This window comes from Lineus longissimus, chromosome 5 (genome assembly GCF_910592395.1).
Source record: "Lineus longissimus chromosome 5, tnLinLong1.2, whole genome shotgun sequence".
NCBI lineage: Eukaryota > Metazoa > Nemertea > Pilidiophora > Heteronemertea > Lineidae > Lineus > Lineus longissimus.
The window spans coordinates 8,897,253-8,918,143 of record NC_088312.1 but is presented as its reverse complement, the minus strand read 5'-3'; the positions used below and the strand labels follow the sequence as shown (position 1 = coordinate 8,918,143).

Below are 20,891 nucleotides of genomic sequence, written 5' to 3'. Positions count from 1 at the left end.
ATGTACACCGTCAAGGAAGCAAGATGATCATTTAAAGGCTACTTATATGTATTACTTTCAAGTTAAATTCCAGAGAAACTTAAGAGTCCCCAGCTTTGTAAGTTTGATTCCGGTTCCCGATTTATATCAATATATTTCTCATGTTAATATCTTTTAGGTAGTATCACTAGCATTAGGCTTATTTGAATGATTAATTTTACAGATTGAACCGCCGCCGCCACCGCCGCCATCACTATATAGATGAAGACATCATCATCATCGTTAGAATCTCCAAAGTCATGTTATGTAAAGTGAAAGATCAAAAGGGGCAAATAAAAGGCGTGTTTCTTTTTTACGGGACACAACTTCGTTCAAGTTATTCTTAAGGATATTTGGTACATCTCATTCGAAACTACATTTTCTGTTCAATAAAGGAATTCTGGATGGAATTACCTTTTTTGGTCTTTCGACTTTCGAAGGAACTCACTCCTTATCCAAGGATAGAGGCCGACCATATGGGTCACGTACCTCACGACGTAAGGTTCGATATGTTAGTGATTTGAAGCTGATCAAGCCCAAGGCTGTCCGACACAGATTGTGAAAATGGCGTTTTCCATGGTGCCCCAAAGGGATCTAAAGGTGTTAAAGAAGAAACGGTCGACCGCAAAGGGACTATTGACTAGAAAAGGCAACGAAATTCAGACATTATTGGACTGTGTTGATTCTTATGGACAGTTATCAAGGATAAATGATTTAGGCGAAGAACTAGGTAGGCTGTTCACAAACTTTCTTGCATGCCATAATGCATATCATAGTCTTCTTTACAGTCCAGAAGATATTGCTGAGTCGAGGTTGTATGTCGATAGGGTTGCGCGTTTCATGGGTCAACGCTTAGAAGATATATCTTCTTGGTCTGAGGCTTTAAAAGACAGGATCTCAGAAGGGGGGGTCAGTAGTGTCGGTTCAGGTGTAAGCTCATTTGATACTAGTGTCAGCCCAGATGATTCAATTTCAACCATGGTTTCTGAGCACAGGTCTGTCAAAAGTCGTAGCAGCACCCGTAGCGGCAGCCACAGGTCCAATGTTTCCATGGCCCAGATGCGGGCAGCAGCCAATTGTGCCGTTTATGAAGTAGAGGCGTCACTACTGGCTGAGAGACAAGCTCTTGCCAAGAAGGAGCTCGAGATGGTACAACAGCGGGAAGAGCTTGAGCTGAAGGCAAAATTGGCGCATGCTCGGGCCAAGGAAAGGGCATGTTCCATGGTTCACTCAAGTAGAACGTCACCTACTAATGAGAAGGTGGGCGTTTCCGGGAATGAGTCACAGGACAAGCCAAAGCGTGACCCCGGACAAGTAGGCCTAATTCCCGACCCTAGATTGAATCCCAGGCAACCTGCGTTTCATCCCGGCCAAGTTCATGGCAACATCTCCAATTACCAGTCGACCCCGACCCCGATGGCTCCAGAAAGTGTCACCACCAATTTCCTTAGACCTACTCCATTTCAAGGAAACAATGAAGTAAGTACATGTATCCAGGCAACGGAGGTACCAGTAAGTCACGTGAGTGCACTTCCGGATGCACTTATGGAGGTTTTGCATCAAGGGCAGCAGCAGCAAAGGTTGTTATTGAATACACTGCAGTTGCCTAAGGTTGACCTGATGACCTTCGATGGGGATCCTCTCAGGTATTGGTTGTTTATAAGAGCGTTTGAGAACTCTGTTGACCGTGACCTCATTGATGATAGTGTCAAGCTAAGTAGGCTTCTCCGTTACTGTACTGGAAAGGCAAGGCAGGTAATTGAGTGTTGTGCAGTTAAGGACCCTACAGAGGGTTACAAGCTTGCCAGGAAACTTTTAAAGGACCGGTTTGGCAGTGATTTTGTGGTGAGTCAGGCCTGGGTTAACCGGATTGTCAACAGAAAGCAAGCCAAGGGTCCAGAAGCGATAAGAGATCTAGCTGATGACCTGAAAAACTGTGTTGAAACTTTGACTGCAATGAAACAGCTGGATCGCTTAAACGATTCGTACTTGGTGCAGATCGTTGAGAGGTTGCCACAGTATCTTCAGAATAGATGGAAAAGAGTGGTCCAGAAGATACGGAAAACCAAGGATGATAGGCCTAGTCAAGGAAACCCAGGCATTAAGGACCTTCTGCAGCTTATTTCTGAAGCCGCAGAGGAAGAAAATGATCCTGTGTTTGGTAAGTGTGGTGCTAAGGAATCCAAGACAGAATCCAACCACAAGTCGAACAACAAGCAAAGACCTGGTCATGGGTCAGCGTTCAGTATCCAGACGGATACAGGTTACCAAGGTTCAAGTGGTGATAAGCCCAGGGTACCCAAATGCCTGGTATGCAAAGAGGCGCATCATGTGACGGCCTGTGAAATATTCAAGAAGATGACGCAAAATGAGAGATGGGTAACTGTGAGAGACAACAAGGTCTGCAAGAATTGTTTGAAAGGACCGCATTTTGCATCAAATTGTCGTAATCCTCCTGCATGTAAAGTTTCTGGCTGTGGGAAGAAACACAACACGCTCCTTCATTTGGATGGCGCTCCTGCACCCAAGTCTCGTGCAGACGGGCACGATGTTCAAGAGAAGAAGGCCGATGTCAAGCCGCAACCTGCAAGGTCCAATACCACAGTTTTGTCCACTGGGGCCGGTATCAACCGTATTGCCTCGCCAATCATTCCGGTAAAGGTCAAGGGTATCGGAGGAAATGAAGAAGTCATAACCTATGCGATGTTGGACAACTGTTCTACGGCAACACTATGCACGGAAAGTCTGGCGACCAAACTTGGACTAAAGGGAAAAACGGCAATTACAGAATTGACAACAATAGAGAGGAAAGACAGTCGATTTGAGACCACGATTTATGGATTGGAAGTGGCTGACCTCGATGGTAAGGAGGTTATTACTCTTCCTCATGTTTTCTCCAAGTCTAATCTCAACGTTAGGCCTAATGACATAAAACCGTCCGACTTAAATGACTGGCCTCATTTACAAGGACTTGATATTCTGACGGTAGACACTGACAAGGTAGACCTACTTATAGGACAGGACGTGCCGGAGGCTTTGGTCCCACTGGAGGTCAAGAGTCACGATGACGATCCCCGAAGAGTACCGTACGCTGTAAGGACAGCCCTGGGATGGACCCTAAATGGACCATTTGGAGAGAATGGAAGGACTGATGAGCGGCACAGCTGTCACTTTATCAACAATGACACAAGTCTACAGCAGCAGGTCGAGCGATTTTGGAAGCTCGACAATCTAGGTGATGGAACTGGTCTATCCATGGATGATAGAAAGGTGGTTGACCTTTGGGATAGGACAGCCGTGTTACAGGATGGACATTATACTTTGCCCATACCATTCAAACAAAGGCCTCCAAATTTACCGGACAATTACAGTATGGCGAAGAAAAGGTTGGAAAGCCTAGGAAGAAGGTTTCAGAAAGATGCTACCCTACATGAGAGGTACAACACTGAGTTCAAGACCCTGCTGGAAGAAGGTTATGCAGAATTGGTGCCTGATGAAGAAATAAGCAGAAAGGACGGAATGGTCTGGTACCTCCCTCACCATCCCGTACTGAACCCAAAGAAGCCAGAGAAAACCAGAATTGTGTTTGACTGTGCTGCGAAACACAGAGGAACCTCACTGAATGAAAATGTGCTCCAAGGTCCTGACTTGACCAATAAGTTGATTGGAGTACTGTTGCGGTTCCGCCAGGAGAAGGTAGGGTTCACGTCAGATGTGCGGGCAATGTTTAATCAGGTCAGGGTTGAAAAGGATCATAGGGATGTGCTCCGCTTCCTGTATTTCGACGAGGGTGATATAACGAAGGCTCCAAGGATTTATAGAATGCGAACACATATCTTTGGTGGGGTTTGGAGCCCCAGTGCTGCAAACTATGCATTGAAGAAGACTGCAGCTGACAATGCTTCAGACTTCCCTCCTGAGACAGCTGAAACCGTAAATAGGTCAATGTATGTAGATGATGTCCTTGGAAGTAAGGTAAATGACCCTGAGGCTATTGTACTGGCAACCAGTCTTCGAGAAATGCTCAAGAGAGGAGGAATGGATGTCATCAAATGGGCCAGTAACAGCCGGGTTCTCTTGAAAGCCATTCCAAATTCTGACTTGGCCATGGGGATGAAGGACCTAGATTTAGACAGCGATGGTCTACCCACTGAACGAGCTTTGGGAATGGTTTGGGATGTAGAACAGGATACCTTCAGACCGTGTATTACCACACAAGATCGCCCCATGACAAGACGAGGAGTGCTTAGCATCCTGAGTTCTGTTTATGACCCTCTAGGATTGGTTAGTCCATTCGTGTTGAAAGCGAGGACTATATTCCAGGATCTGTGCAGAGAAAAGTTAGGGTGGGATGATGGAATGTCCCAACATCAACAGCAGCAGTGGAACAGGTGGCTTGAAGATTTACCAAAGCTTGAAAATTTCTCTGTGCCACGATGTCTGCGTTCAGAAGATCTGGACACTGTAGTACATAACCAGCTGCACCATTTTTCAGATGCATCTGAAGGAGGGTTTGGCGCGACAAGCTACCTCAGACAAGAGGACATATATGGACGTGTCCATTGCGCACTAGTAATGACCAAGGCAAAGTTAACCCCATTAAAGACCACCACCATCCCAAGGCTGGAACTTACGGCTGCTGTCGAAGCAGTGAAACTAGACAAACTTCTGCGTAGCGAGCTCGAGATCCCTCTCTGCGAGTCTGTCTTTTGGACAGACAGCATGATTGTACTTTATTACATAAGGAATGAGACAAAGAGATACCAGACCTTCGTGGCAAACAGGGTGGCTAAAATCCACGAGAGCACAGTGCCTACTCAGTGGAGGCATGTACCCACAGATCAGAATCCGGCAGATGATGTATCACGGGGTATGACAGCCGATGAATTGATTGGAAGCGGAAATGATCGGTGGAGAAACGGACCAGAATTCTTGAAACAGCAGGAGACGCAATGGCCTAAAGAGCCCATTGTTATTGAGACTGAAGGAATGATTGAGGTCAAACCGGAGGTGAAGGTTTATGCAACGAACCCGACTCAGGATGGAGGACAACAGGCAATCAGCACGATGATAAATCACTATTCCTGTTGGTATAGGCTCAAGAAAGGGATTGCATGGATGCTGCGACTGAAGAAGGTGCTACACCAGAAGGTCAAGAATAAGGACATTCCCGGACAAGTTGCCATGACCCCTCCAAGACGTGGCCTCACTGTAGATGAACTTTTGGAAGCTGAGCAGGAGGTGCTGAAATTCGTGCAGAAGAAGGCATTTGGTGACATTCAGGCAAACTTCAAGACCTGCAAGCTAAAGAAGCTGAACCCAGTGCTGGACAGCGATGGGATCCTGCGTGTGGGTGGTCGATTGGAAAACTCCAACCTTCCTGATGAAACCAAGCACCAGATCATATTGCCGAAGAAACACCATGTGGTGGACTTGATAGTTCGTTACTATCATAATTTGACGGGCCACTCGGGATCGGAAAGGGTACTGACGGAAGTCCGTCAGAAATTTTGGATAATCAAGGGAAGGCTGGCCGTAAGAAGGAACAACACAAAATGTCTGCACTGTCGCAAAAGAAATGTGAAACCAATGATTCAACAAATGGCAGACTTGCCAAGTGACCGTGTTGCTTCCCCTAGAGCCGCCTTTTGTCATGTTGGATTGGACTACTTCGGCCCATTTGAAGTTAAACGAGGCCGCAGCATGGTGAAGCGGTATGGCTGCATATTTACCTGCCTCACGACCCGGGCCATACACATTGAGGTGGCAGAGAATCTTACAACTGATTCGTTCATCAATGCCCTGCAGAGATTCGTTAGTAGGCGAGGGATGCCGATCAGGATCCGATCCGATAATGGCACAAACTTTGTGGGTGCTCAGAAAGAGTTAAAGAAAGCAATACGGGAATGGAATCTCAGCCGTATTGAGGAGTACATGCGCCAACGAGAAATCACATGGGTTTTCAATCCCCCTGCAGCATCCCATATGGGGGGTGTATGGGAGAGGCAAATCAGGTCTGTAAGGAAAGTGCTAGATGGCATAATAAAGCAGCAGAACCTGACAGACGATACTCTTCACACAATGATGTGTCTGGTCGAAGCCATAATAAATGGAAGACCCCTGACGAAGCTGTCAGATGACCCAGATGACTTACAACCCATCACACCAAACCATTTGCTGCTCCTGCGCCCCGGAACCTGTCAACCTCCTGGACTGTTTGATGAGGCCGATCTGTACAGAAGGAAATGGAAGCAAGTACAGTATCTTGCTGATTTGTTTTGGCGTAGGTGGACCAAGGAGTATCTGACTGCACTGCAAGAGCGCCAGAAGTGGTGTCACGCAAGTCAAAACCTGAAGCCAGATGACCTGGTTCTGATTGTAGATGACAATGCTCACAGGAATTCCTGGTTGTTGGGACGAGTAATTGAGACGTATCCTGGTAAGGACAACCTGGTAAGGTCAGCCAAGATCAAAACACATCACAATGAGCTGACACGACCTGTCACGAAGCTATGTTTACTTGAGTCGTCTGTTGATATCTAATGAGTTTCATCTGACCAGCATGTTTCTTTTGGGGGGCAATGTTTATGACACACGATGCGCGTGACCTTGTCACATACAACCTTTGACTGCTCATCCATGATATGTATTACGGTATGCATGTAGGCCCATGTGCGGCTGGTTGTTTGTAGATTTAGGGATTTTGTCTCTTGTAGATTTGAATATTAGGTAAATGCTAGGCTAGGACGCATTTATGGGGCCGGAATGTTACAGACAAAATCAATATATATATATATTACATATTTCTTATCCTTCATGCTGGCTAACTGTTTCTCTTTCTATTGATTTATGTAGGCCTATCTGAACTTTAGCCTTATCTTAGCAGTTCCCAGAGTGTCAAGCCGTAAAAGTTAATTAATACTGTCACAAAGTTCATGTTGAAGTCATTGAAGATTTTTGGGTCATCTGGAGTGAGTGAGATGTACACCGTCAAGGAAGCAAGATGATCATTTAAAGGCTACTTATATGTATTACTTTCAAGTTAAATTCCAGAGAAACTTAAGAGTCCCCAGCTTTGTAAGTTTGATTCCGGTTCCCGATTTATATCAATATATTTCTCATGTTAATATCTTTTAGGTAGTATCACTAGCATTAGGCTTATTTGAATGATTAATTTTACAGATTGAACCGCCGCCGCCACCGCCGCCATCACTATATAGATGAAGACATCATCATCATCGTTAGAATCTCCAAAGTCATGTTATGTAAAGTGAAAGATCAAAAGGGGCAAATAAAAGGCGTGTTTCTTTTTTACGGGACACAACTTCGTTCAAGTTATTCTTAAGGATATTTGGTACATCTCATTCGAAACTACAACAACGTTGTATAAAATAGACGACGTTTCGGATATTTTGATTCCTTTTTCAAAGTCTGGTAAACAAACGTTGCCTGTGACAAGGGTCGTTTCAAAATAACCGAAATTTATTTTCGCAGGTTGTGTATAGAATTGGGTACTAACTAAATCTAGGGGGTATATTCAAAGATACTACACCACCCCATAGTTTCTCTCGCTCTCTGCGGCCAACGACAAACCGCCAGGAGAGTAAAAACGGGGTCCGGTAAAAACACCATGTTCTTCACGCACGAGGTATAAATCTGAGCACAAAATGATTCCAAATCACACAAAAATTGCTACTTACAGCAAACTGTTTCTCTCCACAATGTTGATGAATCCTTAAGTTACTATCCGCAGAGATTGAAAAGATTTTGGCAAAGGATTATCGAGATATCATCGGATAAATTTGCATCAGAAATTACTCGGCCAGATTGACCTGCTCGTCGCAGGAGAGGGCCTAGGATGTGACGTGTAGGTCATGTGACAATCCAACAAGGCTTAGCATAATAATACGTCTGAAGTTTTTTGCGGGATAATTTAAAAGGTCCTTTCATCTCCGCGCTTACTTCGCCAGCAACCCAGCGCGGCCGGAGATGGTGAAAGAAGTCGCAGCGAACTATACACATGCGTTTGACAAATAACGCATCATTCAATTGGATCGTGCGGCCTATGATTAGTTAAAATGTATACATCTGTCCTCTATTTTGAAAAAGTTGCATCATAGAACATTGAGACATTGTCAAAACCTATCTCTCCAGCACCACTCAGACATACCGTTGTTATCATGCTTTACACAGGACGTCCTAGAAAAGTATATAGTCACAACCTTTCTCTCTCACACTGTTGTAATCTTCTTTGGTACAGGATGTCTCAGAAAAGGATCTATAAGTCTTGTAAACCAAGGGCAAGACATGGGGTGATATGAATAAAGACTAGCAAATGCTTTTACTTCAATTTTGTACAGAAAGGCCTGGTGTAAATGTACATGGAGTTTAGATAAAAGCATTTGCTAGTCTTTGTTCATATCACCCATGGAGTCATCGTCGCAACCTATCTCTCCTGCACCAAAAGAACATGCTGTTGTTATCTTGAGGATATGAAGAGGACCACACCCCAGATTCGAAGACCGTGTCATGGTCTCTGCTGGAAGTTTGAAAAGGATCTATAAGTCTTGTAAACCAAGGGCAAGACATGGAGTCATCGTTGCAACCTATCTCTCCTGCACCAAAAGAACATGCTGTTGTTATCTTGAGGATATGAAGAGGACCACACCCCAGATTCGAAGACCGTGTCATGGTTTCTGCTGGAAGTTGTTTTCAAGTGCTCCCGAAGAAGACTTACATACAAAAGATAAAATAAAGACTGATATAAATTCTTTGACAAAATTTATTAGTCCAACACAGCTACAAGACGAGTACATGAGCACGCCTCTACGATTGTGTCTTAGACATCACAAGTCACATTCAGTACTGCTTGGATGAACAAAATAACCTAAAGTGATCTCATCATTAATACATTCAAAGTCTGGACGGCATCTTTTTGATTGCATGCATTTGTATGGTGGGTGCAATGAAATCTTCAAGGTGGTTGATGAATTTTGTGACCAAGACATCGGCTGCCCCTGTTTTGTTACAATTTCGAAACTGATCAACATTCCCGGTATGGGCAGTTGTAGAATCTGAGAGAAAATTTGAGATACAGCCTACTCGGTAGGAATTGAAGAAGATGTACTGGTCTGTACCCCTGTAACATCCATGTATCCGTACCGAATTTGTTAATGGCCAAAACGTCCCACACTCATCAATTGGGCATTGACCACAATACAGTGAAAAGGTTGATGGGGGGGGGGTTCAGGTGCGCCTTGCCCACCCTCTTCCCATTTTGTTTGGGGGAGGGCCCCCAGACCCGCCTCGTTTTTAAGATTTTCATCTCTTGGTTGGCTTACACTCCCCTTCTCCAAAGTTCGTGATCGACCACTGCGGTATATCTAGCTACAGAAAAGCTCAGAGCAAGATACATGTACGTTACAATTCAAGGACAATACCAGCACTGTTGCCTGTCCCAGTTAATGTGAATATCAAGGCTATAATAATTCAGCACTGAAATCAAAAATTACAATAATTTTGCTCACAGGCTACAGAATGTCCCAAAAGCAATGCTAGTTCCCAGTTATATCTCAACAGAACACTTTTGTAGAGGGAAAATGTTAGTAGTCAAAAGCCAAAGATCAAGCTGAAGATATGAAATAATCTTTTTGAATTATTGCTTCCGATTATTGGTGCGCTTTTAAGATAAAGTTGAAGATTTGTTTGTAAAAGGATTCCATACCGATTATACACGCATGATCACATGGGACACAAAAATATGTTTTCGCCATTTCTCAACATAAGTTAAGCCAAGTTTTAAGTTTATGTCAATATATATTTTCTTTGACATAGTATTCAGCCTCATGACACAACCAAATAGCATGATAACTGAAACAAAATTTCTGATTGAGGCAAAGGCCCAAGAATACTCTAGAGTCAAATACAAGAAGCCTGACCCCTCCGATTTTAGAACTACTTCTTGCTGCCCGACCAATACCAAGAATTGATAAAGACTTATCATTGTTTTATGAACGAAGACAGCCGAGACATTGCAGGGATTTAAAGGGAAACTATAGGCTGGAGTCATGTGAGTCGTATTAAGTTAGGAGAATCGCTGATTACTATCTCAAAGTACATCGGAGCTTTTGAGGCGTCTACGAGGCATACATTCATCACTAAATCAAACCAGACCCAGTTCCCCTTGTAAACCATCCATATTAGTCATCCAAAGACGACCAGTTCTTGCCTATAGTCCTCCTTTATTTAGCAGGTGTCTCAGTACAGGCAATATAACTCAAGACAAACATGACAAAGCAGAAACGCATCAGTCTAGAAAATATAATACTACGTGTTGGAAGAAACCAGAGTAAAAAAAATCAGGCAGGCGTGCAATTCACAATCCATATTCAAATTTCATATCTGGCAAACATGAAGGCCTGCACACAAGCAAACCACAAAGCCGAATTGTCTTCTCCATGTGCCTTACTGGCTAATTACGCAAAAATGTGACAAAAATCATTCCAAAGTCTGAACAATGATGATTACTTGTCAAACCAACAACTTAAATCTATCAGCTTTTGATTTCTATCCACAGTGTGTGCAGGTCTTCATGACCTGAAATCCAGAATAACAGACGCTCATTAAAACATAGTTATGCATCTGCAAGAACTGTTTATCCTTCAAGTGTGCTCGTGCTACATCCACAAACTCGTCTTAAGCACTGCGGCAGTTTTAGGAACCGAGCCATCATATTTACAAGCTGGCCTACAAAGCAAAGTTCATGACAACTCAAGTTTACCAGGTTCACATATACATTTGAGCAGTTTTCTTTACTAAATATACTGTTGAACCTGTCAAACTTATGACGAATATACTCTTATTTGTTGACAATGCAATCAGAGTCCCTCAGTTTGATTATACAGGTTCTGGCCAGCTATATGTCTTGTTGAAGTCTACTGTGTTTTATGATATAGCTTCTTCCCAGGACATTTGCCATCCTTTTGAAGACAAAAACAAAGACTTCAATGTATAGCAATGCCAAGTGATTGTACAAGTGGCCCAGAATGATGTACCTGTATAATCAGATGTCCAGCGGTGTCTCAAAGCATACTTTACAGTTTATAAAACAAATGCAGATATTGACAACACAGAGAGCATGATTCTATTCTAATCTTTACACATCAATGAACAATGAAAATAAACAACTCCCTGAAGTCTTCTGAAGAGTTTAGGAAGGCGGTCAGGTGACACGAGGTCTCAATTAAATATTCAGATAATTTCTACCAAATTTCAAAGAATTTGATACACTAAATCCCCACACGGATACATCACATGGGTGCAAAATCTGGCAGAACTCATTCAGTCGAATGAATTCTGTGATCTAGCCTATCTAATGTTTTCTGCAGTACTATGGCCTAATCTTTTGTGGATGGAACTACACCTTGTGACCCCCTGGTCGTTACTATTTACAAGTTAAACACATAAATACACAACTGCAGCTTATTCAGGGACACAGCCAGAACAACAAGCATGAAACAAACAGACAACAAACTGACTAGCTTTGCATTGTTGGTCTCCAGAAACAATATTAAACTGTAGCCATGTAAGTACACTGTCGAAGTTCATAAATCCTATATGAAGTTGGATCACAAGTCATGCTGGATATGTCCCAGAAATATAAGTACCAGTACTGATAAAATAGCGCCAAATAAATTATAACACTCTAACAGTTCTCATGATAAACTCTAACAACCTGGGTAAATCACGATGAAATCGTAAGAACAGGAACAGGCCTATTCAAGATATATAGTTTGCCTTACGTATTCCCAGGTTGATCATGCACACCACATCTGGCGTGGATATAGATACACCTGGGGAACTTGTATGGACGCAAATGTAACAATTCTGAATAGATATTTTAGAAGTACGCAAGTAAGTACAGGCCAAATGAAGGATATAGCAAGTTTGATATGTTATCATAAGTTTGTAGCCAGGAGTCGATAGTGTCAACTTCAGTCTTTATAGACCACTGAAAAAGACCATGTCTTCTTGAAATCAGAATCTTGACGTTGCAAGGACACTTAAAAATTGCAAGAGGAGAAGAAATATCGGTCTAGCTAGCTAACCAGGAGAACAGCCGCTTTGTTACCGAAAGTGGACAGACTGTCTGAGCTTGCATCTCAAATATTCTGAGAACGGAGAAGCAAAGCCAGAAGAACCACACAGAATTTACTGGTGGGAAGTTCGGTCCTTTTGATTACTTTCTCTAGAAAACAGCACTCCATGAAAAGAGTAAAAAACATAAATCAAGCGTAGAAGTCAAACTTTCTTTGATTTGTGTTGCCGGGTCATTAGCAAGTTAACAAGATTTTAGTAAGAACAACACGCGCATTTAAATATTAAGATGTGTTACAATTTCATTGCTGGCAGAGTATTTTTTCAAAACTAATCAAAATGTCAAGACTCTTGTTAAACATGTTAAAGTACATTGCCACATTTTTTGATTTAGCAGTCTTAAGTCCTGCTCTATATTCTAGTGCTGAAACCTGTTTTTAGATAGCAGCACTGTTTTTATCGTTACAGAAGAGCGTTCATTTCAACTTGAGATTTCTAGTCACTCCAATGAAGTAGAGGAATCATTCTCATAATGCTATAAGTCAAAATCAATCGGGAGCACATAACGCCAAAATAGTTGAAAATGTTTATGGCTTGTCAAGAGCAACTGACAACATTTCAATTGCTGATGGTACAATTTGTGTCATTCGTGATATAATCTTTGTGTAAATCGTACAATTCCTGCACAAAATGAACAGGAATTACTGGAAAACTTGAGTAAAAACAAACCAATTGTCATCTTGTGTTATTTTTACACTATACTAGCAAGCAGAGAATTCATTAAAATCATTTTGTACATTTTTTTATGGACAAATCTCGAGGTACTAAACATAGATAAAGACCTTTCATCGTTTAAAAAACCCTCTGTTCGATTTCTGACAAATCATCCAAAACCAAACAACTTATATTGCACATATCTATCATAATTACATTAAAAAGAACTTGACCTTGAACCTCAAGGTCATGAATGACATTGGTTCATCAGTGAAGGTCAACATGCACAAATGAGTGATCTCACAGTATTTTCAACAGATTAAACACCTCAGCAATGACTGCCTGCCATTTTCAATCCTTTAGTTTTGCAGCCATTTTCAGACAGAAATACTTTCATATACAGCTATTTTCAGACAGAAATACTTTCATATACTGTCAAATACATTGCCAGGCTCTAAAAATTATAAAAATACTGTGACATCTCCAAAATGTAAGATACATATACAGAATGTGCAGTTCTGGTGGCATAACAAACGCAAACAAGGTGCACAGAATATTACCTTGATATTTTCTGCAGCAGTTTCTCATATCATCTCACTTTCTTTGGAGAATTTGCTAAGGAAACCGCTGCTCAAACACCAAGCAGATTCCAAGCACACGCATAATAATTAAGTATATACAGCCAATCCTATTTACATCGAATAATTCTGTTATCCACAATATTTTGGAAGGTCTGAGTGCCAACACTCCAATCAACAACTTTACAATATCTCCTAAATTAACTCTGAAACACCCCCCACAGCATCAGGAGGGTTCTAAGAAAATCTTATCTGTTTTTGCATGCAAATGCAACCAACACAGACCCAGAGAAAACTTTATACGTAATTTTTTGCCAGAACATTTGCTGACTCTTGTTTTCTCTGGATTGGTCTGCGTCTCCAAGGTTTATTTTCAGAAAAGAAAACCGGCATGATATATTTGACTCACACCACCTGGGTCTGGCTAAAGTAAGCAATAGTCGGTACAATACTCGGTGGAATACATCTGAACTCAGGCACTTGACCAAGTACACAATCAAAGCCTTTTTTTCCAACATAAAACCACCTCATTAGTTGGAATAAAACTAACATCGCAGATGTGGATATGAGTAATCTTAATAAACTCTCAAAACAACTAAATGAATTGCATGGCAACTTTTAATGATACAATGCAATGTGAGGTAACCTTGTTCCTCCAGGCAAAATGTGTCTGAATCCTCATTGGTTCAATGGAATTGAAAACCCATGACATCAGTAACAAAATATGTCTCCCTTTAATGTGGAATTCACTGTCTCTACCACAACTACAAGTTCATAGATAGCCGACTAGATTATTCGCATGCCAGTTTGCTATCAAAACTGCTCAGCGCTATAGAAAAGGCTTGGAGGGCGCACAGAGGGTAGTTGTAATCCATTGTAAAGACGTCTTCTGCTACTCGCCCGAACTGCATCACGATGTAGTCCACTGAAAACAGACAAAAAGGAAAAATAAGCAACTGTTTTGCATTTCCGTAGTGATACACACAGTCACTGCCAGATAAAAAGTGAAAACTAATTTGTGACGTCAGGTTAGAACGATAAGATCGTCTGGATCAAGAAATAGATAGCCATCTGGGTTTTTTGCAGCAGTAGAAAGCTTTTGCTAGCAACTGGTTGAACCAATGACTGCGGTAAGCAAAAATTCATCTATTGTTTTGGCCTACACACATTGTACACAACAATGGAGTCCCTGTCCTGATAAACCAAGCTGACTATGTCCAAACATCCACAAAACTGAGCCCAACAACCATTTTTTCCAGGGAGCAGTCTTTCAAGAAAAACAACGGGCGTCAACTCAACTCATCATGCACTCAAGTTACTGAGCACACTATATGCTGTGGAGTTTAGTGTGATGACATTGCTGTATTCAGATTTGAGTACATTGCCTACTTGTGTCATGTTCCAGTCATATCACAAAGAAACTGATATAACTCGGGCCAAAATGTGTCACTTAGACCGGGTAATGTTTATGACTGATTTATCTTTGCGAACAGTTAACTTTGTGAAAATTAACTCTAATGCCTTAACAGCAGAAATAGCAAGAACAAGAATAACAATTTTCAAAAATGAAACGGTCGAACAACTAAAATGGTCACCTTTGTCTGTATCTAGAAAAGAAATGTACAAGATAAACCTTAGGGACGTGGTAAAATCCACACTAGTTACTTGCCCGCACCAAAGACAAATTCATTCCTCAAGAGACTACCACAAGTGGCATACAAAACAATGCATGGAGGCTAAAACCCTTCACCAGGTAAGATGCTCTTCCTGTACAATGCACTGTGCATTGCACTGACTTCTATGTGCAATGCACTGTGATGTATGCAAAGGATGTACAGTTATGTGTACTCTGGTAGCAGAAAAAATATGTTTTGCATACGTACCATCGTTGTCATGGACGATTTGGAAATTTTTCACGGAGGCCTGTGTGACACGACCGTGAAAATTAAGCACATATGACTGAGTATCATCGTTCCATACTGGCGTCTTGTTATGTAACTCTAGAATATTCTCCATATTTTTCCTTTTCCAGCGCTCGATAAGACCATCGTGATCCTGAAACAAGATAATCAGGTGAGTTTACATCCAGACCGTCAGTTGTTTGTAAAGCACAAAATATTGAAGATGATCATCAATACAGATACTGTAAGCCATCACGTTATACAAGCTTAGTATATTTCTTCAATTAACCTAGGGCTTTTGGCCTACTTCAATCTACTTCTAATATTCAAATTCACTCTGTAACTAATATGCCTTACATGTGCATTAATTTCAAATGAATCGATAATCCAGTAATATGCTTACCGATCGAGGTCTTATATCAACTCGCTCATGGTCAAGGTTCATCCCTGGAATGATAACCGTCATTTTTCTCGGGCCCTTGAAACCTAAAACGTTTGTTTCCTGCAATATCAAAAATGAAAGTTTTAACAAAGCCAAAGTCCACTAGACACTAGACAATTTGACAACACCTCCCCTAGGTTCACTGCAGGGACCTTACATGTTTACAGCCACAACTTTCAGCAATCAGAAAGTGTTTTCAGCTCAAATAAGATTGCCCTCAACCATGTTAACTTACATATATCACAGCGCAAACTTCTCGACGTGACGTATCGGTGTTTCCTTTCTTCGGGTTCTCCCCACTATCGAAGATGGTGAACTGCGTCCCTAACATATTGGAGCGCAGCTTCCCAACAAACGACTCTCCCCCTCGAGACAAATCGGTAGGATCGATTGAAACTAGATAGTTGGATGTGGTACTTTTCTTTCGTTTACGACCTGCGAGTAGGAACACCTGAAAATAAGAGCAAAGAGATGAGTTCGGGAACTTTTCAGAAAAGAATACTTCATCTCCAAACAACATGATGACACGAACATGACAAATTGGACTGAGAAATGATCATGTCAATTCTTAACTTTGCGGGATGATTTCGAAGATGATCACACAACAGCGTGGGGTCATTTGCTCGAGCTAACGAGTAATCAATGTTCACCTCGCACATGCAAATCTAAGACAAAAATCTCTGTAGCAAAACCATATGACACAATACAGTTTGCCAGAAGGGTGCATGTGAAGAGCAGGTGAACATAAGACAGACGGCTCTGAGAGATTGGGACAGGTCTGGACATGATGTGGCCCGATGAACCAAGCGAAAACTCAGCAACTGGTGACAAAATGAGGGCCCCATGTAACAGGGGTACTTCAACAAGGAGACACCTACTCTCTTTCCGTCGTCTCTTTCAAGATGAAGGTAATACGTCGGGAACATGCCGCGATCGACACCTTTTTTATCTCGTGTGATACGACACTTCATTGTGACTCCTTGTGGCGCTGGCTTCATGACAAACTCCTCTAAACTCTCTGTTGGATCGACCATACCCGATGCAGCCAGTGGAGTACCTCGGTTGATATCCTAAAATGATCATAAAGACAAGCGGATGAGTTAAAGAGAAATCATACATTTTTTTACCAACGGAAACTGGAACAGAGTTGAAATTCTATAAATGAAGACCTACGAAAGGATGAAGATGACTTGCATTATGTAATGGCCGAATGACGTAAGGAAAGCAACAGAGCCACAGCACTTGTGACATCTGTTGAAAAGGTGGAATCAAGCAGACGTGACGAGACTCGGTTTTATTTCCTATGTCAGTCGCCATACATCAAACAAGTCATCTATACAAGCCGAATTTCATCATGTTTGCGGAACTCGACCCTTTGAAGGAACAAAATGAACTTTTAAACAAAAACTTTTTGTCAATAAAACAATTTCGTGTCTCATTCAGTCATGTCAGTTCAGCAAACTTTGTTTAAACATTTCTTTCAACTATAAAAACAATCCTTTTACAAGCGATTATACGATGACTTCGGCGCCAACTGAATTGCCTTGATTTGATCTTTCAATCTCTCCAGACACTCTCATAACCACTTTATTCATGATGCGTTAGATTTCAAGCTCCACCGGACTTAAAGCTGTCAACGAAGCTAAAGTAAATTCAATTATTCATCCATCAGCTTACTGGAGGTTGTTAGAGCATCACTCGAGTTATTTATTCAGATTAGACCAATTCCTTGATGGAGTCAGCTAGCTTAAACCGGGTTGGTCACAGAGTGCCTATGCTTGAAGGTGCTGTACAAGCTCTCAAACAGGGCAGAGGTGGTACCAGTACAGGGTGTATCATAATAATACCAAGATCAGATATTATGTGTTCACTCGAAATGGGACTGGAAGGAATTACGAAAAATGGCTCGATAGCAGTACATGTATATACTAATTACAATACTGACGTAAGAATTATAGCGGTCATCAAATTTTTCAATGACACCATGGACATTGTGAAAATCACTCAATGCAACTCTGATAAACTAATCAGCAGTGCTGATCCTTTAGTTAATTCAGCAGTCGATACCATAAATGATATCAATGAGACTTCCATAGAGCTAAATTCAATTCTGTTTCAATTGCTCAAAGTGCTGCACATCATTACCCTGAATTCGGATTTGTGTGTACCAAGAGTACACTGGGGTGTATTTCTGCCCCTATATGAGAACAATCCAGTCACTTCAAGCAACAAGATCTCTGTGATATCAGTATCTATTGCACTCACTCTAAAACCAAGTCAAAACAAAACCAAGAAAGAATTCTGCATGCCCTTTACCAGATGAAAAAAGTAGACAGAAGACCATCGAAGTAGAAATGTGTATTGGATGGAGAAAACTGATTCAGTGCGAAAAAAGGGTGGGCTCAAATCCATGAGGACCTTATCTCTGTGACCTCACATGATACTCAGACAACGACCTTTTAAACTCTCTGAATGCCCAATTATGGAAAGGCGTGGAGTATCAACCACAGAAATATTGATGCAATCGGTTGATTTTTAATGAATGCCAATGAGGTAGCTGCATCTCCAAGCAACCGAACAGTTCAAATATCCCGTTTGACAGAAACAAAGGAAGTTAAGTGATATTGTTGATATTGGTTATTGGTTTGGTGTGAGACATGAAATTCAGCAAAGTTTCTTTAGAACATTTGATTAAATTGCCTTCACCCAAAGAAGATAGATCATAAATCATCACAAACCTCAAAGAAAATGAGATTAATCTTGCACAGGGTATCCGATTGACTGAACCCAATTGCATTTGACTGAGTCTTGCGTGTCGAGTATTAATTGTCAGTAGCATTTGAACTGATTTAAGTCAATGCAGATACCTTTAATTTACATGGGATGAGATTAGCCAACGGATTGTGGATACAAACTAATATAAGGAATGTCACAAAAAATTATGCAAAGATGAAGCACAGGCAAATAGTGCATTATCCATGCACAATTGCACCATCTCGTGGAATTCTACCGGACATGACGTGACTCTTTTATGTTTCCTGACACGGCGCGTCATTTTATGCATGCAACTCATCTAAATTGATATCCATGAATCCTCCAAGAAATAATCTCATCCCAAATTTATATGAAAATTGTGCAACTTGAACCAGGATCCCTGAAAAACTTAAAGTGCATGCAACGTAAAATGTTGATGTGTTAGTGCTATATATGTAATTGCGTTAAAAATGACTCAAAATAATTTCGATTGAAGATAAGGAGGATCAACACCACCAGTGAAACACAACATACCATATCCTCGTCATCTGGAGGATACATTTCCTGCGAGGGATGGGTGGGGTATGCTTGAGCTGATCGATTTGATCCCTGCAAATGGCGACGGCAATATTTAATGTTGGGTTTTGGAAGGCGAAGTGGTGTTGGGTCAATTTGAAATTGGATTACTGAACCAGGGTTAGGGCATGTTTAAACTTCTAGACGACTCCTCCAAAATTGTAAAGCACTATGGCATTACAACCGTGGGGGTGGAAGCTTGGAGGTCAACACAGCTGTGGAACAATCACGTTTGCAGCTATCCCTAAACTGGCCGATGTCATTTAGATGGGTTTCTGGTCTGTAACATCAGCACCAGAAGAAAACTGATACTTTAAATATAAAGAATGGTCTGAAGGAACGTGTTTTGCTGAAAATTAAAGGTACACCAAACTTGCTATTTCAAGACATCGCGAAATAAGATGGCAGCAACTATTTCTGGGTATACATTATAGGCAAAAAGGTGACAGACTCGGGTTCAGAGTAAATAAAGTTAATTCTACACAGCAAAGCAAATCCATGCAACTTAATACCAATCTATCAATAATTATCAAAGAAATGCAATCAAGAGATCAACAATATAAATCACATCATTAATTAAAACCTCTCAGATTTCTCTTCATCAAGTTCTTCACAATGCTGATCGATTGTTCACAGGAACACCTCGAATGCATGACAATATTGGTGTGAGCGACAATAGGATATAAGATATAAGATATAAGGCTTACACATTATTATTTGTAAGAGCATTCCCTTTAACATGTTTAATAAATGGACGCAAAACGTGCACTTATTTATGACAAATGTCTCTTCAAGTTGATATAAAACCAACACAAAGTTGAACAAAAAACAAAACATAACACAAACCGTAAATCACATCAGCAAGTTGCATTTCCATTTGATAAACCTACTAAATTGGCACATTTACATTAGAGTCCCGTATCTTTATTACATTCTGCCATCAAACTCAATTACTAAGTACTCCCAAGTGGATTTTGCCCATTTGATAGCCTGCTAAATGAGGCAGAAATGTGTCTACATCTAATTTAAAACATCAATATCTGTGGTGAAGCTACTCCATATTGTCTTGTTTGTGTTCAAGCCAATTGTACGGATGGAAAAACTTAAATAAAATTGTAATCTTTTAGATCATAGCCTGAGGAAGTTATCTAAATCATAGTTAATTAACTTATTAGTAAGAGAGAAAAAATGCACACCATGAATGCGTTAGTATTAGCTGTTACCCCTGGAGGTCGATCGACAGACATGTCATCCTCGTCCGTTGGCTCAGCTGCTAAATTCATCGGGACCTTTTTCTCTTTTTTCTTTTTACGTCCTTTATTTCTGTTGGATGGGGAGGTACGCTCAGGTTCAGTAGGTTCAGGATCGGGTAAAGTGTCTACTCCGAATGGCTTTGCAGCGTTGAAGATCTGCGGACAAACCGAAACGGACATACAGGATAACAACAAAACTCATCCAAGTGCTAATGCAAACGAAAGACGGGGAAATAGAATGGGAGTATCTAGTGTGGGTAGGAGATCATATACCATCAAAGAGACTTTCAATGTTCATGTAGACAAACTTTTAGATTTATGGAATATTCAGGTACCCACAGGTTTTTCATTTTTTGGCATATTTGGTCTACATCTGCCACTGTGACCCTGCAGCTGCTCTTTGGTTTTTGCTGATAGGCGACAGCCCCCTGTCAACAAACATAGTAACCCCAAAACACACATATCAACTACATTGCAGCTTCACACTTTTGGAAGGTGGAACTTCCTTGGATTTTCAGCAGGATGGTCACGAGGTTGCATCATGTCTAAAACAAAATGG

General features: G+C 41.3%; 2 protein-coding genes across 8 annotated transcripts in view; one reads left to right on the top strand and one right to left on the bottom strand.

Annotated features, from left to right (window-relative positions):
* Positions 1–1,023: 1,023 nt before the first annotated feature.
* Positions 1,024–7,383, top strand: LOC135488424 (uncharacterized). Its single transcript, XM_064773032.1, has 2 exons — positions 1,024–7,095; positions 7,201–7,383. The coding sequence occupies exon 1, from the start codon at positions 1,069–1,071 to the stop codon at positions 6,559–6,561; it is 5,493 nt and encodes a 1,830-aa protein (XP_064629102.1). The 5' UTR covers positions 1,024–1,068; the 3' UTR covers positions 6,562–7,095; positions 7,201–7,383.
* Positions 7,384–8,782: 1,399 nt separating this feature from the next.
* Positions 8,783–20,891, bottom strand: part of LOC135488777 (tubby protein homolog) — a 52,137-nt gene continuing 40,028 nt past the window's right edge. For 4 of the 7 annotated variants that reach the window (XM_064773584.1, XM_064773583.1, XM_064773586.1 and 1 more), the window contains 7 exons: positions 20,276–20,488; positions 19,038–19,112; positions 16,628–16,819; positions 15,985–16,200; positions 15,711–15,809; positions 15,290–15,461; positions 8,783–14,331 (listed from right to left, as the gene is read on the bottom strand). In XM_064773584.1, the coding sequence (XP_064629654.1) occupies positions 14,198–14,331; positions 15,290–15,461; positions 15,711–15,809; positions 15,985–16,200; positions 16,628–16,819; positions 19,038–19,112; positions 20,276–20,488 (1,101 nt within the window). In that variant the 3' untranslated portion in view covers positions 8,783–14,197. The remainder of the gene's footprint in view (positions 14,332–15,289; positions 15,462–15,710; positions 15,810–15,984; positions 16,201–16,627; positions 16,820–19,037; positions 19,113–20,275; positions 20,489–20,891) is intronic. The other 3 variants (XM_064773587.1, XM_064773585.1, XM_064773589.1) reach the window with 3 other exon arrangements.

What these genes read in the sequence shown, in the direction of transcription:
- LOC135488424 (XM_064773032.1), top strand. Translation starts at nt 1,069, where the DNA reads ATGGCCCAGATGCGGGCAGCAGCCAATTGTGCCGTTTATGAAGTAGAG.